The sequence below is a fragment of the Crocuta crocuta genome, unplaced genomic scaffold (assembly GCF_008692635.1).
Source record: "Crocuta crocuta isolate KB4526 unplaced genomic scaffold, BGI_CrCroc_1.0 scaffold25, whole genome shotgun sequence".
Lineage (NCBI taxonomy): Eukaryota > Metazoa > Chordata > Mammalia > Carnivora > Hyaenidae > Crocuta > Crocuta crocuta.
Genome location: NW_027532015.1, coordinates 6,441,889 through 6,469,137, shown reverse-complemented (window position 1 = coordinate 6,469,137; position 27,249 = coordinate 6,441,889). Strand labels below are relative to the sequence as shown.

Below are 27,249 nucleotides of genomic sequence, written 5' to 3'. Positions count from 1 at the left end.
TAGTGCTGAAGAAAGAGGGCACTAGTGTACAGCCCAGATCGCATCCTTGCACCGTCTGGATTAGAGCTGAGGAGTCTGCGAACCGAGCGTGGCCCGAGTGGTGTTCTGGCCCGAGGACCACAGCGCTGTCTACCCGGACTCAGGTACGTCTCAAGTCCAATTCTCCAAGCAGACCCAGGTGAGCAGACACCTCCGGGCGATGAAACCCACCCACAGTGGCAGACATAGTCCCAATCTATGGGATTTCCTCCTGGTCTCAGAGACATCCCCGCTTATTTATTTCTTTAGGTCCAGCATCCCTAGGAAGCGTCGGGACCCGTGAATGCCTGGGTTGCTCACCTCCTGGGCTCTTGCTCCCCGCCCGCTCCCTTAGCTCCTTTCTCGTCCGACTCTCACCTTGAGAAAAGGAGCCGGGGAGGAACGAGAGGGAGCCAACTTCAGCCCCACAGGCGGCTGAGATTTGGCGCCTCTGCCCCCGAAGCGGACGGATTTGAATATACCTGCAGGAGCCCCGGCTGCAAGGCAGAGAATGAGGATGGAGGGATGGTGGGAGGTGAAGGAAGGTNGTATCAAGTAATTGCAACTCGCTGGTCAAAGCGTCCCCTCCAGGCCCTGTGGGGGAATGTTTTCGTTGCTGGACTGAGCACTGTCCAGGGTTCTGAAGGCGGCAGGGCTTGAGCTACCGCAGCAAAAGCTACCCAGAGCTCCCCTCCGTTCCCTTTCTAGAAATGTGCAAAGCCAAAGGTCCCGATTTAGGCGGGTGCAGGGGCCCCCTCCACCCACTCTCTCCACCCTCCATCGCGGGAATCAAGTTACCTTATCTGCACCCTTCCTCCCTGAACATCTACAGTAAGCCCGACTTCTTGGGTGTGTGTATGGGGGGGTGGGAGACATACCAAACTCCGACATGCTGAGACTTTACCAGGCGTTGCCTTAGTAACTAATATGGATTTCCTCAAGCTGGCAAATTGTATTTACTACTCGGGTTGTATGTTGAGGTCTTTTCAACCCCTCTAATTTAAAGTAAAACGTGCATTCCGTTTTTGCGTTCATCTTGAAGTAGTGCTTCCACCTTCGTAATGAGTTTCCAAATTTCTTTTGAGAAAAAAGTTGATCTTTTCAAATCCGGAAAGTTCTCTTAGGTTGAAAGACCTAGCTCCTCCACTCCTTTATTCCCCTTTCCCCCCTCCAAGTCTGTGAGTGTGATGGGCATTTGGGGACCTGGAAGAGGCTTGGAGCTGGAGGAGGGGGAGGGTCTGCGCCTCCAGGGACCGATGAAGGCACTGCGGGCAGGACGCACCACCTCCTGCCTTGACAACAGCTATCTCCCGACCTGTCCCTCCAGCCTATATCCTGTCGTGCTGAAATGAAATGGACCGGGCAACTGTTAATATCACTGACCCAGAGTTTTGAAACAGGTCTTGTGATAACGGAGCTTTGATTTTCTTCCCTTGTTTTGTCGGCAGCGTCCAGCTCACGACTGCCACCACGATGCCCATTGTACTCTTGACCAGTTTACTTTGATGCACCGGCGAAGAAGGGGGCTCGAATTTCCCTTTCAGAAACGTCTCCAGGAGACGGAGGTGGTCGTGGCGGACTAGGTGGCGGAGGAAGGGAAGGAGGCAAGGGTGCAGGCGGCGAAAGTGTTGAACCAGCAGCGTTGGCGAGCAGGACCCAGCAGGGAGAGGCAGGCGTCGGGTGTCTGTCTACGTTGTGAGCGCGCAGAGCCGGCGGGCAGGACCAGCGTGGGAACGCGGCGAGCAGGCTGTGGACCGCGTCCTCAGCACAATGGTCCGGCTCCTCTTGTTTTTTTTCCCAGCGATCTTTTTGGAGATGTCCCTTCTTCCCAGGGCGCCCGGCAGGAAAGTGTTGCTGGCGGGAGCCTCGTCTCAGCGCTCGGTGGCCAGAATGGATGGAGATGTCATCATTGGAGCCCTTTTTTCAGTCCACCACCAGCCTCCCGCGGAGAAGGTGCCGGAGAGAAAGTGTGGAGAGATCAGGGAGCAGTATGGCATCCAGAGAGTGGAGGCCATGTTCCACACGTTGGATAAGATTAACGCGGACCCGGTCCTGCTGCCCAACATCACTCTGGGCAGTGAGATCCGGGACTCCTGCTGGCACTCCTCTGTGGCTCTGGAGCAGAGCATTGAGTTCATCAGGGACTCTCTGATTTCCATTCGAGATGAAAAGGATGGGCTCAACCGGTGCCTGCCTGACGGCCAGTCCCTTCCCCTAGGCAGGACTAAGAAGCCCATTGCGGGCGTGATCGGCCCTGGCTCCAGCTCCGTAGCCATTCAAGTGCAGAACCTGCTCCAGCTCTTCGACATTCCCCAGATTGCATATTCCGCCACAAGCATCGACCTGAGTGACAAAACTTTATACAAATACTTCCTGAGGGTTGTCCCTTCTGACACTTTGCAAGCAAGGGCAATGCTTGACATAGTCAAACGTTACAATTGGACCTATGTCTCTGCAGTCCACACAGAAGGTAGGCATTGCATTTGGGAAAGAAAGGTACAGAGGAAGGGAGTATATTGCATGATGTGCCTTCATGATCATAGTACCGTCCCCGTTTATTTCCTGCACTGTGGGGAATAGACAGCCACACAAGCATTACCTTTTATCCTCCTTCGGTCATGATAGTGTAGGAAAACTGTGTCCCATGGTGTTTTAGGGGGATAGTAGGAGCTGTAAGATACAAACTCTCTATGACCGGTATCCAACTATAGTTTTTGGGCTACATATTTGCCTCACATTCTGAGTTTGTGTTTGAAAGGCTTGCTTGCCCAACGTGGTATACTACCCTTAAATGACTGGCTATGATTTTCCAAGCTTAATAGATTAATCCAACATGAGCAATTAGGAAAACAAACAAAACCAACAACAATACTTGCTGTCACCTAAATTGGGCTTGAAAGCTTTATCCACTAGTGGTCAGCTGAAAGTGCTTCTTTGTCTTAGTGTGCTGTTCCCCTTCTTTCTCATCCAAAGCTTCCTTGTGAATGTTGGATTCATGCAGTCATCTTCCTCAGTATATCAGAAACTTATTTCAAATTCTAGGGTGCCTTAGATACAAAGGAAAAGTAAATGATTAAAACCAACTATTTATTTTCTTTCTATTACACATGTTAAAATTATCCAGATGCCCTCAGTCTTCCCCAGGATTATCTTGTTTTATGAGAAATAGCACTGGTGACCTCTTAGATTTGAGCTTTGGTTTCTAGTCTTTTTCTTCCAACACAATGACTTTGCTCATTAGAATTTAGTTAGATCTATTATAATAAAAGGATAGTAGATATTAGGCTTAAAATGGCTTTTAAAAAAGAAATTGATTTATTTGAGGTTAAAAACTTTGATTTTTATAGAGTCTTACTTACATGAATTCTCAAAGTATTTCCCTTAAAGATTTCCCCCACTCTCCTCTTAGCCTATATAGCTTTGGGGATAAAATGAGACTTTCAAGTCATTTACTCTTAACTCCCTTGCTAGGTTTATAAAGAAACTGAGATCTGGATTAAACATAAATGCCTAAAACAATTCATGTATATATGTTAGCATATGGAAGAGAATCTTGAGGATATTGCTGCATTCATATTTTTAAATATCAAATTATTAAAAAGAAAGGCCAGGAAAGAAAGGCATGATTTCATATTCTTGCAACAGTTACACAATATTCAGTTACTGGTGTGAACTCTGATTTCAAAATTAAAAAGCGTTCTTACTGTTGTAGTTAGATAGTGATTGTTAATGAAGACAATGCTTTAATTTATAAAGGGAGCAGAGTTGTCAGGACAAACAAACAAAAATAATGTAGAATTATGCATTATAATTTTGGAATTTGCCTTTGGGGAAAAAACTTTCTGCTATAATATTGTGACTTTTAACAGCTGACTCATATTTCTGAATCTTGATTTTTAGTAGGGAAGGGCATATCTCTTTTTCAACAAAATCTCATATAACTATTTTAAGACACAATTTTAAGTTCAAATGCTAATATCTTGCATATTACTGTTTAATGTTAATTTCCTACGTTTTTAAATGCTTAACAGTTTCCTCTAGTGCTTGGGTGGAATGTCTTGAAAGCACAAATTAAAGATGTGTTAATTATCAGCATTAGTCTCTCTAAAAGGCAATGGCAAAATCTAGGTGGAATGTGATTTATTTAAATATTAAATAATTCTCCCTCCATTGAGCTAGGTAATGGTTTATAGATATTAGAAATATAAATTCCTCCTTCCAGAAGTAATAGTTCATTACTTTTTTCCCCCATATGTTAATATAATATCATTTTATGTTGGGGCAGTGAAGAGTAGAGACAAGACATCCCTATCCATATTCAACTTGTTTTCCAGTGGCATCAGTTTGCTAAAAATAATTGCTTATAGTGGGTTGCTTTCTGACAAGTAGAATTATGTTTTTGGAAAATTAATTGGACTTGTGTTTGCCAATTTTGTTCAGGAAGGGCTGATATTAAAATTTCATCCTATATGAGTTTGGATTACTTTGTTTCCTTTCTGCCTTCTGACTAATGTTGTGCAGCAGAGATAATGTCTCCATACTATTGTAGTAGTTGATTCCAGACTATGTTGTGTTCATAGAGCAGCGTCAGAGTTAACTTTTGTGTATATTATCAAGAGATGATGCCATTCACCCACTTTTTATACATGATCTTATTTCTTCTCAAGGAGAATGTTTTCTTTTCTTATTAGACATATATGTATGGAAACAAAATTGATTTTATTTTCTTCTATCTGCAAAGAAACGTAACAGTCTCTTTTGTATGAGCACCAGCTGAAAATTCATTTTTTCCTGAGGTTTTGTCCTCTTGCTTCTCAGGGATCCATGGTGTACTGGCCTGCAGGCATTTTCTTGCATCATTTAGTAATTTTCCTGCCCTAAGACTGATGGGGTCACCTACTGGTGACAGTTCCTTGTCAAAAAGCAGCTAAGACCACATATCAGTGTTGTCTCTGCCATCTGGGCACTATTCAGGAAGGAGGCCAGTTTGGATATTAACAATTTGGAGCTTAGAAATTCTGGAACCTCCAGTGACCTTCAGCTCTCCTTTCCAAATTAGCCATTCTCTAGTCAATTTATCATCATAATTTTTAAATTAGAAGTTAAGTTAGTATAGTTAAGTTAATATTAGAAGTATAGCTAATATAGTTAAGCTAGCATAGTATTGTAAAAGTACTAAGTGACATTTCCATGGTTAATTTTGATGGACTTTACAATCACAGTTTGGGCATCCCATTATTTGAATGCCCCAATTGTTTTTATAACCCTTTCTTATTTCATTTTATATCAAAGTTAAGCTGGGAGATATTTTCTGTTTGCTTTTTAAACCAGCTAGAATTCAGTTTTTCTATTCTTTTACATATTTTTCAATCTACTACCACATCATTTGTGCCACACTTAATCTCTGGCCATGACAACCGTCAGTTTACCTGACATCAAAGAGTATTGGTGCATGTGAAGTTACCTGCAGTAGGCTCTCCAGAAAAAATTTCAGGATTAGTTACTTAGGGGAATATTGAAATAGGATCTGTCGAGGGGTGAGTACTGAAGCAATAGAGCCTTATTCACAAGTAAAGATTGAGTGCATTTTGGAGCAAGTTGCTCACCTGGATTGTGTGTCTTTAAATATGCTAAGCATAAAATATAAAAATAGCCTACTTCTGTGAAGAATATCTTGGCCAAGGACACTGGATTTCATCCTTGTGATGAAATGCAGATTCCCCTTCAAGAATCAAATTTATCATTTCAAAAACTTAGAGAAAGCAGCACTTAAACATAATTCTGGTTGATTACATTAAAAGCATTGAACAAGTCCTATAAAGAATATTAATATCAGAAAGTTTTTTTTTTGTTTGTTTGGGTACATTTTCATTTGTTTTAAGCCTTTCTCTGTCAGTATTTTGTCTTATAGTGTCAGAGGAGTATTGCTAAGATAAAGGGCTTAACTATGCTGCTATACAGTGCCCTTCACTGTAAGATGCTTTTTTGTTTACAGTTACATTTTCATTGTAGTGGACTTTTTTTTTTTTTTTTTTTAATGCTTGCTTACATTTTATATGAGATTGGCATTTTTGGGGCTTCTTTTCAGAATCTTTTTTCTTCTTAAAAACCTTTTTCTATTTGATATGAAGCTTACTTTAGCAGTCTAATGGCATCAGAGGAAAATCCTCCAAAGTCAGTGAACTATTACTTTAGCTAATGCACTTACATATAAGAGTTTTGTTTCTACTCAATATCGTATTTCTACCTATGCCCAAGCAACTTTCTTCATATCTTTCTTGTCTTGATTCCAACTTATTTCACAATAAGTTACCTTAATAAATTGCTCCATTTTGTCACAAAATAAGGGATAGGAGTGTCATCAAAGGTTATTTAGGTCAATCAATTAAAGATGCTTAAAACACCATGATTACATCTTTCCCAAGAAGCAGTTCCCATTTATTCTGAGTTTCCTATTGGTGATTGGGATTTTTAATGAAAGTGAGAGAATATACAATTTAAACTCAGAAGCAGTATTTCACCTACTAGTCAACTTTTCTATATAATGACCTGACTTTCTGAAATTTCCACCAATTCTTCATCAACCCCTGGGAGTCATCCAAAACAATTTAAGTAATAATTCTCCTTCTCCTTCTCCTACTCCTTCTCCTTCTCCTTCTCCTTCTCCTTCTCCTTCTTCTCCTTCTTCTCCTTCTCCTTCTTCTTCTTCTTCTTCTTCTTCTTCTTCTTCTTCTTTTTTAATTCTTCTTCTATGTGATATTTGTCATCAGCGAATCCTCTCTTTTATGCTGTAGCTCACCAGTTCTCTTGCCCATTTATTCTAGTTTTTAATTCCTTCATCATCACAGACAACTCAAGTAGATCTGAGATAAGTTCTTATCCAAAAGTGTTTTAAAACACACGTACTGGTGCTGGACCATATTCCCTTCTTTTTATGCTTGATCAGTTACTCATATTGAAATTGTTATTATATCTGAGAGTAAGACTTTGCTTCTTGTTTCCTTTTAAATCTAAAATTATTAGCTTAAATTGACTTTATCAATAAGTTCTGGGATTTGATTATTTAATTCCTCTTAGCATCACCTTAAGACCAGCTTTGTGTCCTCAGGATTTAATTATATACATTGAAACTAAGTAAGAGAGTATCAAGCCTAAAGTCCCATAGTCCATTACTAACAAACTACTTGCTGGCTGACTCTGGTGGTCATTCAGCCTTCATGAATTCCCTTGACAGTATGCTCTTCCATTATATACTGTACTACTTTATAAATAAATCAATCAATACAAGTAATTTAAATGAAAAGTCATCACAATAGTTACTCAATTCTAATTGAAGATTTACTATACTTGGTCTCAGTTACTAAGTACTTTACACTGTAAAGAGGATACAGTTTGAACACATGTAAGCCAAGTAAAAGATAAGTGTAGACATTTGGAACATGTTTAGGGAACTTTGAAGGAAAATATTGGTGAGTATAATTGGCTAGAAAAAAGCCACAGGAAAGGGAATTTTGATTAGTGTTTTTTTTTAAAATATGACATTTCTTTTAAAAGTTAGAAGCAGTAGTATGAATGTCCCCAAAGGGGATAAAATAATCAGGTTAGCTTGGCTGGAGTGATGAGTGTGGTCTAATAACTAATAACACAGATAGTAACTCAAATGTGGACTCTTATATTCTGTGACTCTGTGACTGTTTATTAATATGAAGGACAAAAACTGGAGAATTTTGAAACATGTGCCAGAGAGTTTTGGTTTCAAGAAAGATATACCCAAGCACAGTTTGATGTGATGCAAAATAATTAGAGTGAATTTTACTGAAATATGTAGGGGAGATCCATTAAAGGGAAGGGGGAAAACTAACTATGAAAATGTTAGTTATTGTAGAATTCTAGGTATTAGGCTGTTGAAATAGTTGGGAACAACAAAAGGTGTTCCTTTGTTAGTGATAAGGAGGAGTCCAAACTATGTCTAGTTTTGCAATCCTGGAGGACCAGGAGGATTTTGGTGTAATTCACAGGCATGTCATGAGTAGGTTCCAAAACCATGATTCTTTAAGTTTAAACAATGTAGACTAAGATTTAATATATTTAACTCAGTGTGTACCTTGGCTAAGAGCACACACATTATTAGCAGGCATGGGTATGTGTACAAAAGAAAATCCAGGGATAGTTATGAGATCCTCTATTTATGATTTAAAGAAAGGGTTCACATCCAAATAAAACTTTGTGCATCCAGAACCTTGATTCTCCAGCTGACTTGCCTGTGTACTTGAGAGTTGGCTTCTTTGAATTTCAACCTTTTACATTTTAAAAATTGAATTACTCTTGATATAGTATTATGCTACTTTCAGGTATGCAACATAGTGCTTTGATGTTTTCATAATTATGAAATAATTATCTCTATAGGTCTAGTTACCATCTATCACTATAAAAAAGTTATTACAATATTATTGGCTATATTTCCTATGCTATACTTTACATTTTAAACATTTTACAAATTGATCTTTGCAAGCTATATAGTTCTCTGATTAAAAAAAAAAGAGTGCTGGATTTAATAGATACTTTCCTTTAATAGATACAATATAAATTGCTACATGTATAATCTTGAAGCCTGCTGAAAAATGTAAAGCCATTTAGGGGTGCTTGGGTGGTGCAATAGGTGAAGTGTCTGAATCTGGATCTGGGCTCAGGTCATGATCTCCCAGTTTGTGATTTTTAGCCCTAAATTGGGCTCTGTGCTGATCATGTAGAGCCTGCTGGAGATTCTGTCTCTTCTTCTCTCTGGCCCTTCCCTGCTTGTGCTGTCTCTCTCTTGCTCCCTCTTTCAAAATGAATATATAGACTTTAAAATATATATAAAGCCATTTATTCCTACCAGAAAAATGGCCCTAGATTGCTATTCTTTTCAGTTTCTATATTTGTTTTTTTTCCTATATTGGCTAGACTTATTAAACCATTTTATAAGTTATTTAGTCAGTATTTAGTGAACAGCTACTATGTGCAAGGAATTGAGGTGAAGTTCAGAGATGAAAAAAAGAGATCTTCATTATTTTTAGAAAGATTGAACTCTTCTTGATTCTTCTGCCATACCATCAATCACTCTGTGACTTCATTAGCTTCGGAACAAATTTTTCAAGTAGCTGGCCTACATAGGGTAGATGGTGATGGCATCTCCTATTTTATGTTTCTATCATGTGGCTTGGCAGTTCCCATTCCTCTTCAGGCACTAACATTTCTCTCCTAGTGATCTATGGTACTAATATACAATGACTGTTTTATGGATTTTTAATAACTTTCTAGGCAGTAGCTAGAGTGGCATCATCTTGAAGAAATTTGTCAGAAGCCATATTTTCAGCGTGCCCCATAGTAAGGCCACAGAGGGCTGTGAAATAACAGTGGAGGACAGAATATTTTCGTGAGTACCTAAAACCACCGAAAAAGCAACTCCTAGTTAATGGGTCCTGATATTAGACTGGAAGCAACAACTCAGTAGGAGAAGGTTTTCAGAGAAGGGATAGTTGAAAACCAGAGTCAGGTTGAGACATGAAGTCAAAATGATGTGACTGTCTTATCCATCAAAGACCTATCGTTAAAGTTTTTATGTAGAAATATTTATGTAGTTTCTGTTTTCAAGTGTTATTTATTTATTCTATTTATTTTTCATGCCTAATTGTTCTCTATGAATGTCTACAATACTTAAGATCTGAATTTACAGGAAAAATTATAATTTTAATTTTATTCAATTTCATGGGAAGTTTTACTTTCTTAAACTTAAGGTACTGTGGTACCAAATATAGTGTTAATGTTTTTATGAAGATAATTTATTGATTCACACAAACATTCTCATTTATCAATTTTACAATTATCTATTTTGGTCACTTCATGGTCTAGCAATTAAAGATTTAAGCTGATTATCGAAATGATCCTAATAAAAGCCCGAATTGGCGACTGAAGTACAAAAGGATTTTGGGTAGCAATTCTTTGATCCCTAACTAACTTATTTTGCATTCTAATGAAGACATGGCCATTTTATACATTGGTAAACACATGTGTCCATTATGTGTCAGATACTGGTCTTGGTGCTAAGAATACGTAAGTTAAAGAAATTTTAACTATTATTATCATTGCTATTGCTATTATTATTATCCTGAATGGTCCCATAGTCTGTCATAAGAGACCTATATGTAGTTATAGACTCAGAGGTTACAAAAATTTAATCACAAAAAGTAAGTGCATGAAAGACTATTGGAAATACTGTATATTCATCTCAGTTTTATTTGTAAGATGGGAAAGATAATCACTGATATATTATTTACCTCATAACAGTGTTTTGGAGAACAAGGAGCTGGCATATACAACTAATTTTTACCTGCTTTTGTTAAACTGCCACCAAAATGACAGATTCTTAAGATATTAGCCCTTGTTTAGCTGGTGAATAATGAGTAAGTACATGAAATCAGTTAATCAGGTGTAGATTTTGACCATAAAGCCTAATAAAATAAGACAAACATGAAACTCATGGTTAAAAGTGTAGTATGTGTTATAGGTTTTAGGAATCTTTCTCATGCTATAAATGAGGAAACAAAGGCCTAGGGAAATAAAATGACTTGCCTAAGACTGTAATACTTGTTAGTAACAAAGCAAGGACTAATTCAACTTGGTATCAGATATTTTTAAAAAACAAATTTCATTTGTTTGTTTGGTTTGATTTTTTTCTAAGTTTTTAAAAACATTATTTATTTTTGAGAAAGACAGAGTGAGTGCAAGCACAAGCAAGGGCAGAGAGAAGGAGAGAATCTCAAACAGGCTCCATACTGTTAGGACAGAGCCTGAGATGGGGCTCGAACTCACAAAACCATGAGATCATGACCTGAACCAAAATCAAGAGTCAGATGCTTAACCAACTGAACCACCCAGATGCCCCATTTGATTGATTGTTTTAAAATCATATGAATTTAACCTCATGCATTCTTCTCTTCTCTGAGGTTTACATCATCCAACCAAGCTACATTCTTCCCAACTTTGCTGCTCTTATTTAGTAGCTTCTAGGAGACTCTGCTGTCACTGAAAACTCATTCTTACTCTGATAGTCTTCCTTCCAATATGGACTTTTGCCATACATCTGAATGATTCCAATATTCATGTGTGTGATCCACTGATGCTTATCTTCTTAATTCAGTGACATAAACTCTGTGTCCTTTCCCTTCACTTCCTCAACCCACCTACTCTGACCATGATCTGGCACCTTGACATTGCCAAGAACTGTTCTATATCTGAACTCTTAAACATCAAAAAGTTCTGAGCAATAGAAGCTTGTTCTTTTCAAATTCTCTTGCTCCTAGCCCACCTGCTCTTCACGTTTTTCTTGAAAGCCCGGATAAAGCCATTTTCTTATGGGATCTGACTTCTTCCCAGGATTAATGCAACTCTGTCTCCATATTTATATTTGTTACCATCTTGTAGTAAAGTTCCTTTCTTAGAGAAAATGAACTTCCAACTTAAAGTGCCCATTCCATATGAAACTCTAGTTGACTTCCATTTTTCCCCCAGCCTCTTCAGTGAAGAAACATAAAGGCCATCAAGGGGTACCTTTTTTAATGAAAGAAAGGATTCTATCCCTGTGAGGGCTGTGGTCAAGAGTGGGAGGTCAGATGCCAGATGGCTGTCTCTACAGCAAGTGATCAGGGGTTGTGTGTAGTACATAAGGATAAGATTAGAAAAGGATGGATTCTAGGGATCAGGGGTAGGATGGACACAAAGGATTCATGGAGTTTGCCATGCTTAGAGAGCCATCAGGGTAAAATGTACAAAAAATCAAATCATCCTTAAGTTTATTGTACAGATGAGATAGAGCTAAATAAATGTAAGATATTATTGTTGTTGTTAGGCTATTCCAACCTTAAATAAGAAGAGTTTCTAGTCTAAGTGAGCCCATGTGAAGTAAATATATGAATGTTCTAGAGTGAAGGTATGCAAATAAAGAAGAAGAGGTATATTTTGCTGATTTTCTGATGTTGAGTAGCACACTAAGCTTCCTGTATTTTTCCTTCATAACAGTTTCATCCATAGCATGTGGTTATAGATGAGGGCTTTCATTTAGAATTGGATAGATTATTCTTCAGCTATTGCTGGATACTTTGAGGCAGTTTCCTCTGTGTTCTGTAGTGCTCTGACACATTTTATAATTTGTATGTTATAAAGGGCTGAACAAAACAGATCAATAAACAAATTGCTGACAGTATGTTGAAGAGGATAAACTGTTTACAGTAAAACAGAATACAAGGTGATATGAGGATATTGAAACAGGGAAACAACTTAATGAAATAATATCCCCCTTTCCTGGATAAATGTACCATATTATTGTTACTTTTTGGTTAACAGATATTACTCTGATGGTAAAAAGAAGATACATTCAGATGTTTGTTGTAATTAAACAGATGTTTAGTGAACACTTTCTCTGGGCCAAACTCTGCTATAATCATCAATGAGCAGAGCCGAACTATAATCCCTCTATCAAGAAGTTCATCATGTGGTGATTACCATTCAGTTTGATAAATGCAACCATAGGAGTAGGTGTTAATAAACAGGTAAGAGAGAAATGTCATTACCTTTTCTGGACCAAGGAAAGAAGTGAGGGTAACCTCATAGAAGCCTTCCAAAAGATATGAAATTCAAATTCACCCCATTAAAGCACACAGAAGAGTGGCTATGTGTAAAAGTATTGATGTAGAAAACAAAGCATGCTCAGGGAACTTAAACATATCACTAGTTCTAGAATATATGTTCAGGGAAAAGGATTGGGGAAAGATCAGGCTGTAAAGAGAGGAAAGGCTTAGGTCATGAAGGGGCAGGCTTGCCCTGCCAAGAAATTTAGATTCTATTTTGTAAACATGGCGAGCCAGTGAAAGATTTTAAACAGAGAGTAAACACAATCAGATTTATATTTTGACAGGGGCATGCTGAAAATTTTGGAGAGGACGGATTAAGAAAAGAAGTCAGTTTGGAAATTAGGACGAGTTGGCAGGCTATTGATAGTTAGGAAAGTGGTGGAGAAAAAGCCAATTTAACTAATCAATTTAGGCAAGAGATGATAAGAGCTTTACTAAAGTAATTGTCATTGGGATGGAAAGGAGAATTGATTTGATGGGAATTTAGTAGGGAGATTAGGATTTAGTGAATGATTGGTTATAAGGATAAATGAGAAAGAGAAGTCAGTAATGTCTCCAGGTTTCCATTTTGTACAACTAAATAGTGAAAAAAAAAGGAAGCACAGATTGGGAAAAACATGCGTTTTAGAGTAGTTGAATTTGAGGTATCTATGGGAAAAAAAAGTTGAGAGATCTCATAGACCACAGACCTGGAAAGGGAGGTAGATTTGTGATTTGTCAGCAAATAGCTGTAATTAAAACCACACGAGTGGATGAGATTACCAAGGGAGAAGATATGGAGTGAAGAGAAGAACAGTAAAGGGCAGGACTTTGAGGAAGGTGAAAAAGAAAAAGAAGATCCAGAAAAAGGTTGTACAAGGAACAGTTAGAAACTAGCAGGAGAGAGGTACCTGGGTGGCTCAGTTATTTAAGCATGGCACTCTTAACTTCAGCTCAGGTCATAATCTTAAGGTTTGTGAGATGGAGCCCTGCATCAGGCTCTGTGCTGAGTATGGAGCTTGCTTGTGATTCTCTCTCTCTCTGCCCCTCCCCTGACTCATATATATGCTCTCTCTCTGAAAAATTAAAAACAAAACAAAACAAACAAAACAAGACTAGAAGGAGAAAGAAGAAGAACCAGGAAAGAATAGACATTATTGCAGCCAAAGGAGGAGAGATTTTCATGAAGGGAACCACAAAGCTAACAGGGAAGGAAGGGTTATAGAAACAGTGCTCTGTGCCAGTAGCTTCCACTTCCTCTTAGCTTCTGCTTCCCCAAGAATCTCTCTCATTTTTTTCTCCAAAAGTCTGAATACTTTAATGTGATATTCTATAAACAAGGATACTCTTAAACTTAACCAAAATACAACAATCAAAACCAGCAGATTAACAGTGACACATTACTACCAATCAGCTCTCAGACACCATTTGAGTTTTACTTGTTGTCCCAATAAAGTTTTTTTGTAGAAACAGGATCTCATATAGAATCAGTCATGTCTCTTAATCTCTTTCAGTTTGGAGTAGTTCTTCAGTATTTCCTTGACTTCATGATCCTAACAGCTTTGCAGATAAGAAGTCCAATTATTTTATTATTTTATTTTATTTTTTCTTAAAGTTTATTTATTTTAAGAAAGAGAGAGAGAGAATTGGGGAGGCATAGAGAGAGACGGAGAGAAAGAATCCCAAGCAGGCTCCACATTGTCAGCACAGAGCCCCAGTGTGGGGCTAGGTCTCACAAATCGTGAGATCATGACCTGAGCTGAAATCAAGAGTTGGTTGCTTAACCAACTGAGCCACTCAGGTGCCCCACAAGTCCAGTTATTTTATAGAATGTCCCTCAGTTTTGGTTTACTGATGTTTCCTCAGGATTAGATTTGTTATACCTCTTTGTTAGGAATATTCCGGAAGCAGTGCTGCATTCCTGTCACTGCACTGCTAAAAGGTGTATGATTTAAATTTCTCCCATTGTTGATAATGTTAATTTTGATCACTAGATTAATATTGTATCTCTCAGACTTCTACATTGTAAAATTAGTAATTAATGAATATTTTATGGGAAGTTGCTTTGAAATTCTGTAAATATCCTGTTAATCATCAATCTTTTGATTTATTCATCATCTATTTATGTGAGTATGAACTTATGGATTCTTATTTTATTCAGTGCATTTTAATCTATTAATAGCTATTATCATTATTTATTTTGGTACTAAATTGTCAAGCTGGCTTTTATATTCTTTTGAAAACTTCCTATTTTCGGGTACAAAAAGTTTTTTCAATTTCATTGTTTACTTTTCTTTTAATTTTTTTATTTGAGTATAGTTGATGCACAGTGTTACATTAGTTTCAGATGTGCAGCATGGTGATTTGACAAATCTATAGATGTTATGCTGTGTTCACCACAGTGTAGCTACCATCCATCACCATAAGACACTATTACAATACCATTGACTATATTGCCTGTGTTGTTTTTTTTTTTAATGTTTTTTATTTATTTCTAGGAGAGAGAGAGAGACAGCGTGAGCAGGGGAGGGTCAGAGAGAGAGGGAGACACAGACTCTGAAACAGGCTCCAGGTTCTGAGCTGGCAGTCAGCACAGAGCCGGACGCGGGGCTTGAACCCACGAACCGCGAGATCATAACCCAAGTGAAAGTCGGATGCTTAACCGACTAAGCCACCCAGGTGCCCCTCCTGTGTTGTATTTTTATTCCCATGAACTTACTCAAGGATCTCTTCATTTCTAAACCTGTTAGAAGGGCAGAGGCCAGGAGGGAGTGAAGGCTGCAAGTAAGTAGCATTGTTTCTGGAGACTGAGAAGGGAAGGTGAGATAGGATGGTAGCCAGACAGAGATGTACTTCTAAGTGAAAACATTTTCTAGGATGAGAAAGTCTTAGGCAGTTTTATTTATTTCAAATTTTTTTAATTTATTATTTTTAATGCAATAATGCACAACACTTGTTCCACTAAGCAGTTTTAAATAATAATGGAAAGCAGTGGTAGAAAAGGAGAATTTGAAGCTAGTTGAAACAGAGTTGCTGAGGAGGCAAGAAGAAATTGTGGCTGGGCCATACTGAATAGGAAAAGGCTTTCTTCTGGGTGGTGATACAATTAAGTTTGGGAAAGAGGAGAAAAAAAATAATATTTGGTATTCTCTGTTTTCTCAACTATTCAGTGAGGGAAAAGGAAGGGAAATGGAGTAGTTCAAAACCAAACAGGACAAATTTTTAAAGGACCCAACAGAGATCGGAAACCATGTATTTCTAGTAGTGTGAATGCCTACTGTTTTGATATTCTCTCCAGAAGTATACCGTCCCCAGATGCATGTGAGGAGTCCCATCTTTCTTAGCACTTCATTAACTTGGCCCCTTGTTGGCCCAATGTCCAAAGCACTGGAATATTTCTTTAAATGTTTTATTTATTTATTTATTTATTTATTTATTTATTTATTTATTTTGAGAGAGAGAGAGAGACAGACAGCATGAGCAGGGGAGGGTCAGAGGGAGAAGGAGACACAGAATCCAAAGCAGGCTCCAGGCTCTGAGCTAGCTGTCAGCACAGAGCCTGACGTGGAGCTCGAACCCACAAATCATGAGATCGTGACCTGAGCTGAAGTCGGTCGCTCAACTGACTGAGCCACACAGGCGCCTCTAGAATATTTCTTTAGTTAATTACACAGGATACCAGGTACTTGTCAAAGATTATAGCCACGAAGTATACTTTGTCCAGCTTCTAGACAAATGGTCACAAGGCCATTTGAAGGAATTGATATTTAAGAATATCACCAAAGAGATCATATCATTTTATGCCACTTTGCATAAAATTAACTTTTCAGAAAACTACATACCTGACTTTGTTTACTCTCCTTGAAGAACTGCTTTTTCTAAATAGCATTTTAATACTGTCCTTGTAATTTCTTTTTAAGAATTTTTTAATGTTTCATTTATTTCTGAGAGAGAGAGACAGCATGAGCAGGGGAGGGTCAGAGAGAGAGGGAGACACAGAATCTGAAGATAGGCTCCAGGCTCTGAGCTGTCAGCACAGACCCCGACAGGGGGCTCGAACCCACAAACAACAAGATCATGACCTGAGCCGAAGTCGAATGCTTAACTGACTGAGCCACCCAGGAGCCCCTGTCCTTGTTTATTATTTAAAGGTCAGAACAAGGGGCGCCTGGGTGGCTTAGTCGGTTAAGCGTCCGACTTTCGCTTAGGTCATGATCTCGCGGTTCGTGGGTTCGAGCCCCGCGTCGGGCTCTGTGCTGACTGCCAGCTCAGAGCCTGGAGCCTGTTTCAGTCTGTGACTCCCTCTCTCTCTGACCCTCCCCTGCTCACGCTGTCTCTCTCTCTCTCTCCTAGAAATAAATAAAACATTTAAAAAAAAAACTTATAAAGGTCAGAACAAGCATTGGAAAAGTAAATAATGCCTTATAATTTTCAAGATTTGTAGAAGATATTTCTTAGTATGTTGTTCAATATCCCTTTTATAAAGTCCATTGTTAACAGTTCTTTTTAGATTTTAATACTATGAAATCATTTATCTCTCTTGAAGAACTGACATGTTTCAACTTAATTGGTAATGAGAGAATTGTGTTTTTCATTTTTCTCTTTTCCTACCAGGAATCTCAAAGGTAAATTTGATGCTCAATTACAAAAAAAATTTTTTTAGTTTACATGGGTAGATATTAGCTTCTTCCACCTTGCTTCAACAGCATTATTTTATACTTTATATTTTTGTAAAGTGCCTCAAATCCATTTTAAGAAGAGTAAGGACTTTAATATGTATGTAAATGGAAGTGACCCTACTATAGGTATAGATCCCTGCTGAAGTTTCTGTATGTTATGAAGCAGAGGGTAATGACAGGCTGAGAGGTTTTTTAAACTGTGGAAGAGGGGAAGTTTATGTTACACTCATAGTTGAAGATGGAAGAAAAAATATGCTTTGTATTTAGTATGATAGAAGAATCTTTGAGTATTGATCACATACCAGAGGAGAATCATACTCCTTTAGATTAGTGAGAAAGGCCTTCCTTGGCTCACAGAAGCTCTGCCATAGCTGTCTTTTCCTTCTTTAGTACATTCTAGAGTCTTCTATGTGGCTATCCTGGAATGTTTTGCCCAGTTTTAGCGGGGTATATCTCTTTACCATGGTCAGCACTGAGCAGGGCTGCTGTGTCTCTATGAATTTCCAACAGCCTCCTTTCCTGTTCTCCCCTTTTTATCTTTAGGGAAAAATAAATCCATTTTAAAGTGACTGTTTTGTGACAAATGGATAGAGAGTTTGCTTTTCACCCGCTTCCTAGCTTTTCCTGGTGTTTTTATCCTGTGTCTTCCAGACCATAATTGCTTGGGAAACTAAGTACCTGAAAGGCATCCTCTGTTTTTTACTCCTGTTCATCATGATGGTTGTGAAACCACAGAGTATACAGAGAGACCCCTGTGGACTGATACATGTGATGGATAACTTACCCTTTGTTTTTGGCTCGAGATGCCAGATTTGAAACAGTGAAAAGGCAAATTTCATTTTTTCTTCAATGTTGACATGTGCTGAAGGAAAGATTAGTATGTAATCTCCTTGATCTGTCAGTTTAAAAGTAAAATTTTACTTGAAAAGAAACAATTTCTTGAAAATGAAAAAAAATTATTGAGTGAGTGATTAATTTTTGAAGTGCTTATGTTCTCCCTTTCAGTAGTTTATTTTTAGGCTGTCTTAGGTACAAAGGAATGTACTACAGTAGCGCATCTCAACCTTTAGTATGCATGCGAATCACCTGGGAACTTCATAGACTGCAGATTCTGATTCAGTAGGCCTGGGAGGGACCTGAGAGTTTGCATTTCTCCTAGGCTCTCAGGTGGTCCATGGGCCACAGTTTGGATAGAAATTCGGGACACTTCTTCTGATAATGTCTTTCTTGGGATGGTGCACTGCTTATGCCTTCTCACACATTTATGAATTATTTCCTGTAGAGTCATTTACACATGTCTCAAGACAAAGTTCTATGCACCTGAAATAGGCAAAAAATAGGTTTTAAAAAGTGCATGTTTATAAAATTACACGAAAGACCTTAATCTATTCATTTCTTACATTTAATGATTTTTTAAAATATGCATTAACTAGCCTGAATACTTAATGAATGTGGTATTGCAGTTAACCAAATTTCTGGTTAGATGTGTGTCTTCTCCTCTTGGAATACTTTGCTCCAGTAGAATATCTGCCCTGCTGGAAAGTAAGTTTCTGGAGGATGGGAATCTTTGTTCTGTTTCATTCACTGATATATCCCCAGTAATTGAAACACTGCCTTCCACATAGTAGACATTCAATAAATATTAGTTTAATTGAATTATGAAAGGAGTGCTTTTGTTCCAATCTTTTTTCCTGCCTTCATTAAAGGGTTTGATGATTTAAGAGCTTGCTGTATTTTGCATTAATTCTTATTGCTAGCACTATAAATGTAAATGAAACAAGATATAGACTGACTGTTCAACTTCTGAGAACCAAAAACCTTGGAAATGTTTGGGGTTTTTTTTTTGCTAATTCTTTATAAAATTTTTATTTGATTTCTTTATACTGGCAGAATAAAGAAAAGAAACATCCAATTAATTTCATATTTTGTGGGCAAACTTTTCTTAATTAATATTCCTCTTTACCTTTCTAATGATTGAGGAAAAACGACTACACTTACTGTCAATTAAAACTCTCAAGTTGTTATATTTTTTCATTTTCTTTCTTTTTATAATTTTTTTTAGTTTATTTTTATTTATTTTGAAAGAGAATGAGAGCAAGCAGGGGAGGGACAGAGAGAGAGGGAGACAGAATCCCAAGCAGGCTCCATACCATCAGTGCAGAGCTCAATGCAGGGCTCTATCTCATGAACTGTGAGATCATGACCTGAGCTGAGATCAAGAGTCTGACGCTTAACCAAATGCACCACCCAGGCACTGTTCCTTTTCATGAATATTGATGGTGTGTAACAATAGTCTCCTTAGACTTTAGTGCCCAACATACAGTGGGAAGTGTACTGAGTGGGAGGAGCTTGGCAGGGTCTTATTCCTCCATCATCTATTCCTTGTGAGTCTGGACAAGTCAACAAACCATTTTAAGCCTGTGTAAAGGGTCTGTCATGCTTTCCTCCCAGCTTCCTATGAGGACTGTGTGAGCTGTTATGGAAGTGCTCTTGAAACTGTAAAGTTGTTTTTTAAATGCTTATTTATTTATTTTTGAGACAGAGAGAGAGCACAAGTGGGAGAGGGAGGGAAGAAGGGGGGGGAGAGAGAGAGAGAGAGAGAGAGAGAATCTGAAGAGGCTCCAGGCTCTGAGCTGTCAGTGCAGAGTCTGACATGGGGCTCAAACTCACAAACTGTGAGATCATGACCTGAGCTTAAGTCAGATGCTTAACCAACTGAGCCACCCAGGTGCCCTGAAACTGTAAAGTTTTGCGTAAATACAGCTAGTTGCAGTATATTCTATTATAGCTTATATTAATTATATTCTCATTTTAATTATTAATAACTGCTTCCTGACCTCTACTTTTCCCCAAACATTATAAGCAGACACTTCTATTTAGTATTTATTTAGAATGATAGATTTCGTGTTGACGGAAACATTTATCTAAGTCCTTGATTTGAAAAGAAAAAAATTTTGAGGTTAGATGACTTACCTGAGGTGGAGCACAGCTCCACATTACTGTAAGAAGACTTTCCTTGTAGCTCGGCTTTTGCTTTCTATAAACACTGAAGTATCTCCAGATCATTTGCCTTTATCTCTTCATATTCTCTTTCTAGTCTCTGATTTTCCTCCACCCCTCATCTTTCTACGTGGCTTTGAAGGGCAAGCCTTAGTTTCATATCAATGAGCCAACCAGTTAATTCATTTAGTCAACAAATGCAGATCCCACGAATCACCCAGCAGTATCCCGGGCATCAGGTATCAAGAATGAATCCAGACTGCAGATGTCCATCATGGGTGCTAACACAGGCAAATAGCCATGAGAAACGATACTGAAATTATATATATATACGAACACATATAGATATGATTATGTGATAAAATAATATTAACTATGTGTCTTTCAGATTTTGTGGATACTCTGTAGTTCCTACAATTGCTTATAGTCCAGAAGGAGAGATATAGAAATAATTTTTTGCCACCTATGTGTCTGGATGGATGTGGATAAAGAGAGGGTATGGAGGTTCAAAATCTACTTTTAGATGGGGACATTAGTCAGCTATTTTGGAATAAGTAGCATTAGAATCTGGTTTTAGATGCGAGCTAGCCATGCAAGGGAAGAACTAAATGGGAAAGGAATTTCCCATGAAGGAAGTCATGTAAATAAGGGCTCTGAATAAAATGCTAACAGATATACAGGGAATGGTAAAATGGTTAATTTGGGGCAGAACTTACCTAAAAGGAGTTGAGAAAGAATTTATTGGAAAAGTAGACCCAGATCTCAGAGTACTCAGAATGTCAGAGTTTGACCTTGTCTTTCATCTGGTAATTTAGTCAAAGTAAAGTGGACTCTCTTTTGCAAATTTCTACTGAAGACTGATAGATAAATAGGGACTTATTTTTAACTCTTCCCACCCACTCATTTTCTGGTCCTTTTTTCTTCCTTGTAACATTTGTGCTAGAAAGTGACACCTTTGCAGGGAAGCCATCTTCTTTGTTTGTCTGGAAAAAAGGCATTAATCATATAGCCCATTTACATTTCCATAGCAATATAAATATTTGGTCATAAGAAGGATATAGGCAAATGTATTGCAATGTTTTGCAGCTAGACTTGGAGTCTATGTGGACATGTGGCCCGCCTCTCAGTGAAGCAAAGGCATATTACAAGCTGGTTTCTCAGCTGTGAAATGCCACTACTTAGGTCGCATGCCTCAGTTAAAAAAAACTGCCAGGAGCAACGCCTTCTCCTTGGCGGAGAGGCGTGCCACCTGTCACCCAAAGCTGCCATCCTCTCTGGCATCGTGCACGGGTAACTTTGATTCACTTCTGCATATGGGAGGTTGTGTTCTTTGCCTCTTGCAGCATATTTCTCCATGGTATTTATTGGGGTGAATTCATTCTCATACTCATTGAACTGGGGATTATTGCTCATACTCACTGGGGCCAAATCTTAGTCTGGAAGAATCCTTGTAACCTTGAGGACAACAGTTGAGTGAAGATGTAAACTGTCTCACATGTGAAAAATGGCATATGAAAGTCATATTTCCATTCAGCACCTAGCTGTGATGCCACCGTTGGTGATATGCAAGATCACACTTTCACTCTGTAATGACATGTAAGGATTCCTGGAAATCAGCCTTAGAGAACACACATTCTGGAGTCATTAGGCACCATGTCCTATCAGGTTTTAAGGACTACAAAAAAGAAACATAATTTATATCTTCACAAACTGGTGAAACATTCCTCACAGCATATACCTTATTTTAGATTTCCTCCTTTGTAAGGTCTGGCATGAGGTTAAGCACAAAATAAGTGCTTGATTAACACATGTTGAATGAATAATCAAATAGTGGTTCTGTTAAAAGGTAATCTAATAGGCATTTGTACTGGCGACAGTACTAGAATCTTTTGGCTTCCTATTTTTCTAAGAAAGAAATATTTAAAAACCAACAATGCTCTATGTTTATAAAGATACAAGTTCTGTCTGCCATAATAATGGCATCTTGGTATAGGTGTTGGACTTTAGAGTTTACAGTGTGTTCTCTCATGCATTTTGAGTCATTCAAGAAAAAAAACTATATTAAAATATATACTTTCCAAACATTTTTAAAATGTAATTTTCATTTTTACCATTTGTTCTTGTTCAGGGTTGAATTGTGGCCTCCCAAAAAAGTTTGAATCTTAATGCTCAGTTCCTCAGAATGTGACTTCAATTGGCAACAGGGTCATTTTAGTACTAGCCAAGGTAAAATGAGACATGTAAGATGGGCACTAATGCAATATGTCTGATGTCCTTACAAAAAAAGGGAAATCCTGGCATAGAAAGAAACATGCAAACAGGGAAAATACCATGTGAAGGTGAAGGTAGAGACTGAATGGCATATCTACAAGATAGGAAATACCCAAGATTGTCAGCAAACTGCTGGAAACTAGCAGAGAGAGGCCTGGAACAGATTTGCTCTTCTAGGACTCACAAAGAGCCACCCCTGCTGCCATTTTGATCTTGGACTTCTGGCCTCCCAACTGTAAGACAATAAATTTCTGTTGTTTAAGCCCTGTGGTTTGCACTTTGTTACAGCAGGCATAGGAAATGAATTGCAGGTGTTCTCAGGTTACTATATTGTGGAACCTGGGCTAGGTTCAGGTACTTCCTGAATGTGCTGAAAAACATTAGTCTTTATGGTACAACTGATGCTCATATGTTTATGGACTATTAGTTGCTAAGCTTTTAATCTCCCTTCCCCCCATCTGACCCACCACATTCTACTCATAAATGGTAATATAACTTAGATGTCTATTGTTATTATTATTGAAAAATAGTAATGATACTGGCACCATTGATTGAGCATTTATTGTGTGCCATGTACTGTGCTGAGTGTTTTATGTATATTACTTCATTTGGTCCTCCTAATAATCTTGTGAAGAAGGTACTTTATTATTCTGAAAGATTAAAAGTGTTTTTCTGAGTCATACAGGTAAAAATCGGAAGACACAGGCTCAATCTTATTCCAAAGCCCAGATGTCTGACTGCTATATAATTTGTATAAAGAGGGGCTTCACTATGGCTTTTGGTTTACACTATTAGAGCTTTGGTCTGGATATTGTCAGCATTTGAATGCCTATTTAAATGAGTAAGGGAAATGCAGATAAAGGTAAAGACTCTATAACCATAAGCTAGAAAATGTCTTAAAAAATCAGGTCCATGAACTAGATTGTATACAATACACCTGCCCTAGTCAATCGGGAGGACCACATAGCTCAGCCTATCAGTATTTCAGAAAAGAATAAAATAAATGTATCCTGGGTCTTCTTTATCAGTTCTCTTCATGTGCAAAAATGTGGGTCCACTCTAAAGCTTGCTTCTGTTTAACTGTAGAAGAACAGACAGAGGGAGATGTGAGAGTGTTAAGACGGCATTTCCTATGCCTGCTGTAACAAAGTATGAAGATTCATCACTATTAATCTTTTAACATGAATCTTTTCAGATTATTCTGTGTGGCTTTTTAAAAAATTAAATACAGTAAATGCCTTCCATGAAAACTGAGAAATGCAGAACAATACTATCAAGCAAATGACAATTATCCATAATTCCAACTCCAGGAAATAACCAGTTAGCATTTTATCACATAGGATGGGTACATATTGATTTGTTCTAAAGCATACTTGACATTTCTTTAAAAAACTTCAAATTTGATATTCCTATAAATTATGATGAAAAGCTATACCTTCATTTTTCTGTGTCCAGAAAAGTCCAATAATTAAAACAAACAAACATACCTATATTTCTAGGAAAGAATTTTTTTTTTCCAAGTGGGCAAAGGGGAAGAAAGTCTTTATCCTCTTTCTGGAAATTTCTAGGACTTTAGTACTTGGGGAGTTTATTACATTTTATAATTTAACAGTGATCTAAACTAACTCACTCTCAAAAGCACAATGTACAAATACTGCCAACTGATTTTCCGGTGGAGTGTTAGTTTAAGTGGAAGCCAGTCTCTCCTGTTTGGTTTCTAGTGTTACGGGAATATGTATATGAGATTCTTGGTTTGTTGTAGCAAGAATGCAGGTGTTAGGTGGAGTTGGACTGAATGAATCCAAAGGCCTGAGAAGCTGTGATTCTTTGAGTGGTTCAGAGAGTCTATGGCTTGTAGCAGCAGTATAACTATTCTTTCCTGGTAGTGGTCTACCAATGGTTTCGGCTCATTAATGGAGCTATCAGCCTTTTAAATTTTGGCTCTTCCATTTGTTGTTAGTTTTTCAGGCAGATGCACAATAAGTGTAGGTATAAAGGAGGAAGATTAATGGTTAAGAGGGCAGTTTCTGGAGTTAGACAGCCCTGGTTTCTTATCCAATCTCTGTCATATTTGAGTTCTATGACTTTAGGCTAGTCACTGAACCTTTCTTAGTCTCGCTTCTCAAATATGTAAGCTAGGGATTGTAATTATACTTACTTCTCATGGCATTAAATAAGATAATGGCTGGCATATCATAAGAACTCAGTAAAACATGCACACACACACATATATACACATACATACATAAAAGCTAAATAGGTAGTATGATATGGCATATTCTACTTTGGTTGGTTTCTGTTGGGAAGGACTTTGTAAATATGATACCTTCCAGAACTAGCATAGAATTTATTGATAGAGGGGGAAAAAGAATGCCCCACTTACTACTTTCCATCTGGGGAGTTTTGAGTGTTTAATAAGCTCCTGTTAAAAGGTAGTACCTCTAGAAAGAATAGCACTTAAAGCTATTTTTCAGTTATTATCTCAGAGTTATCAGAGAAGCATAGAGTGGGCATGGCAGAGTGGCCAAGAAGAGAGAACTGATCCCTCATAGGCCAGTTGGAGGACATCAAAAGTTATTCTTATTTTGTTGTGTTTATTTGGTTCTAGCTATGAACATAGGTATAGCACTGTTTTCTGAAAGTCTCTGATGAACATCTTTAATCATGATCACTATCATTTCCTAAGCACTCTTATATAATCTTGGTTTATATATAGTAATTGCTTCTACTATTTATAACTTTGAAATCTGAAATGGATGACACTAAGCAGAAATAGCGCTACAAGGTGGAGGCTTTAAGTCACATCACTAAGATCATCTGAAAGTAGGTACTTGTGTGGTTATAACCTTCTTGGGGGTAGGATCCCTTTGTGTGTGTGTGTGTGTGTGTGTGTGTGTGTGAGATTTATGTAGCATCTATGTCAACTTCTTGTGCACAGATTGTATATGTTAGTTGAAATACACGGACCTTGTAAAGTAGGAATTGTTTCTCAGACTAGTGAGGCTAAGGAAAAGATTCTTTTTATTTGTCTTAGGAAAGGAGTTATAGATTTGTGGGCATTTTCTGTACCCAAAAATCCTAAAACGTTTTATTTATTTTATTACATTCTTCTTCCTTTTTTTTTCCTGAGCTGTAAATTCAGCCTCTCTTCTGTTAATATCTTAAGACTTTACTTTTTACTTAGGGCACTGGTTCTCATTTCTGACTGCACACTGGACTCACTGGACAGCTTTAAAACCTACAGATTTCTGACTTCACCTGCAGAGATTCTGATGAAGTCTGGAAAGCAGACATTGGTGTTCATACCCTTATGTACAAGGCCCTTCCAAGGGATGAAGTGTCTGGAGGCAGAAAGAGAAGGTGGCAGAGAGTGGGTCTGGCTCTGGAAATATATAGGGTGAGCCTGTTTTGGTATCATCTGGTATCACCTGTTCCATCCTTCCTCAAATACTCACTCTGTAGCCCTAGGACTGCTTGCTGTCCTTGAGCAGATGAAAAAAGAATGCCCCTTCATTGAGGCTTTGGTGTTAGGGCTTTCCTTTGACTAAGATCTCTTTCCTTCTGATTTCTTAGTGGCTGGCCACTTCTTTTCACCGAGGACTTACTTAGTTCAAATGTCAGTTCCTCGGGAAGGTGTTCTCCATCTAACTTACCATTCTTCTCCTCTCACTTTCTATCTTATTGTTTCGTTTTATTTACTTTATGTCATTTACAATTATCAGTAATTATCTAATTTATGCAATTACTTACATAGTTATTATGAATCTCACCTACTAACAGGATGCTGCTGTATTTCCAGAGCCTAGAACAGTGCCTGGCACCTAAAGGGCTTGCAATAGATATTTTTGAATGTCTGTTTTGATGCTCAACCAACGGAACCACCCAGGCATCCCTCGATATATATTTTATGAACTTAATTTAACATGGGCTTTAAAAGAGATAGACAAGTACTTTATATAAGGCTATATAAGATAGCCGTAGGTGGAATAATTATAATGTAGATTATGGGGAAGAATTAGAATTATTCTCTAGTAAAAGGGATTTCAGATAATCTATTCCAATGGCCTAATTTCAGAGATGAGGAAGTTGAAATCCAGAGAGGATAATAGTTCGATTTTCATGAATGCTTGCAGGATGAACAAAGAACTGACAGACTGAGTGGTGCTCAAGGTCAAGTGATTCTTCTGTGTCACAGGAAACATCAGAACCAAGTTCTCAGTCCAGGGCTCTTTTGTCCCTATCAGTGATCCTTAAATATGTGTGATTAGAACCATCTGGGGACATTGCTAAATTCTGAGATGTGTCAGGGACTTGCATTATTACCATCTCTCTCCCCCATGTAATTCTGTTGCACAGCCAAATTTGGGGACCACTGGGTATATTTTTAACGCATGAATCTGTCTCACCTGTAACCGTGGAGATGAGGACGTTCCACATAATGTATGGAGAGTACCAACTTTCAAAAAAACTCTTTTGAATTTTGCTTAGCTGCACAGTATCAGTTGTTGAGTTAAATCTCAATAAACTAAAGACTTGCCTCTGACATTTGATTAAATTTAAGTTATTGAGTGTGAGGGATATAAAAATGAGTAAGACATGCTTCTTAATATAGACTCTTTAAATCCTGCTTAAAT

General features: G+C 38.0%; 1 protein-coding gene across 1 annotated transcript in view; it reads left to right on the top strand.

Moving 5' to 3' along the window:
* The first annotated feature begins 1,788 nt into the window (after positions 1–1,788).
* The window catches only part of GRM1 (glutamate metabotropic receptor 1), a 398,454-nt gene continuing 372,993 nt past the window's right edge, over positions 1,789–27,249 (top strand). The window contains exon 1 of the mRNA XM_077776070.1: positions 1,789–2,488. Coding sequence (XP_077632196.1) covers positions 1,789–2,488 — 700 coding nt within the window. The remainder of the gene's footprint in view (positions 2,489–27,249) is intronic.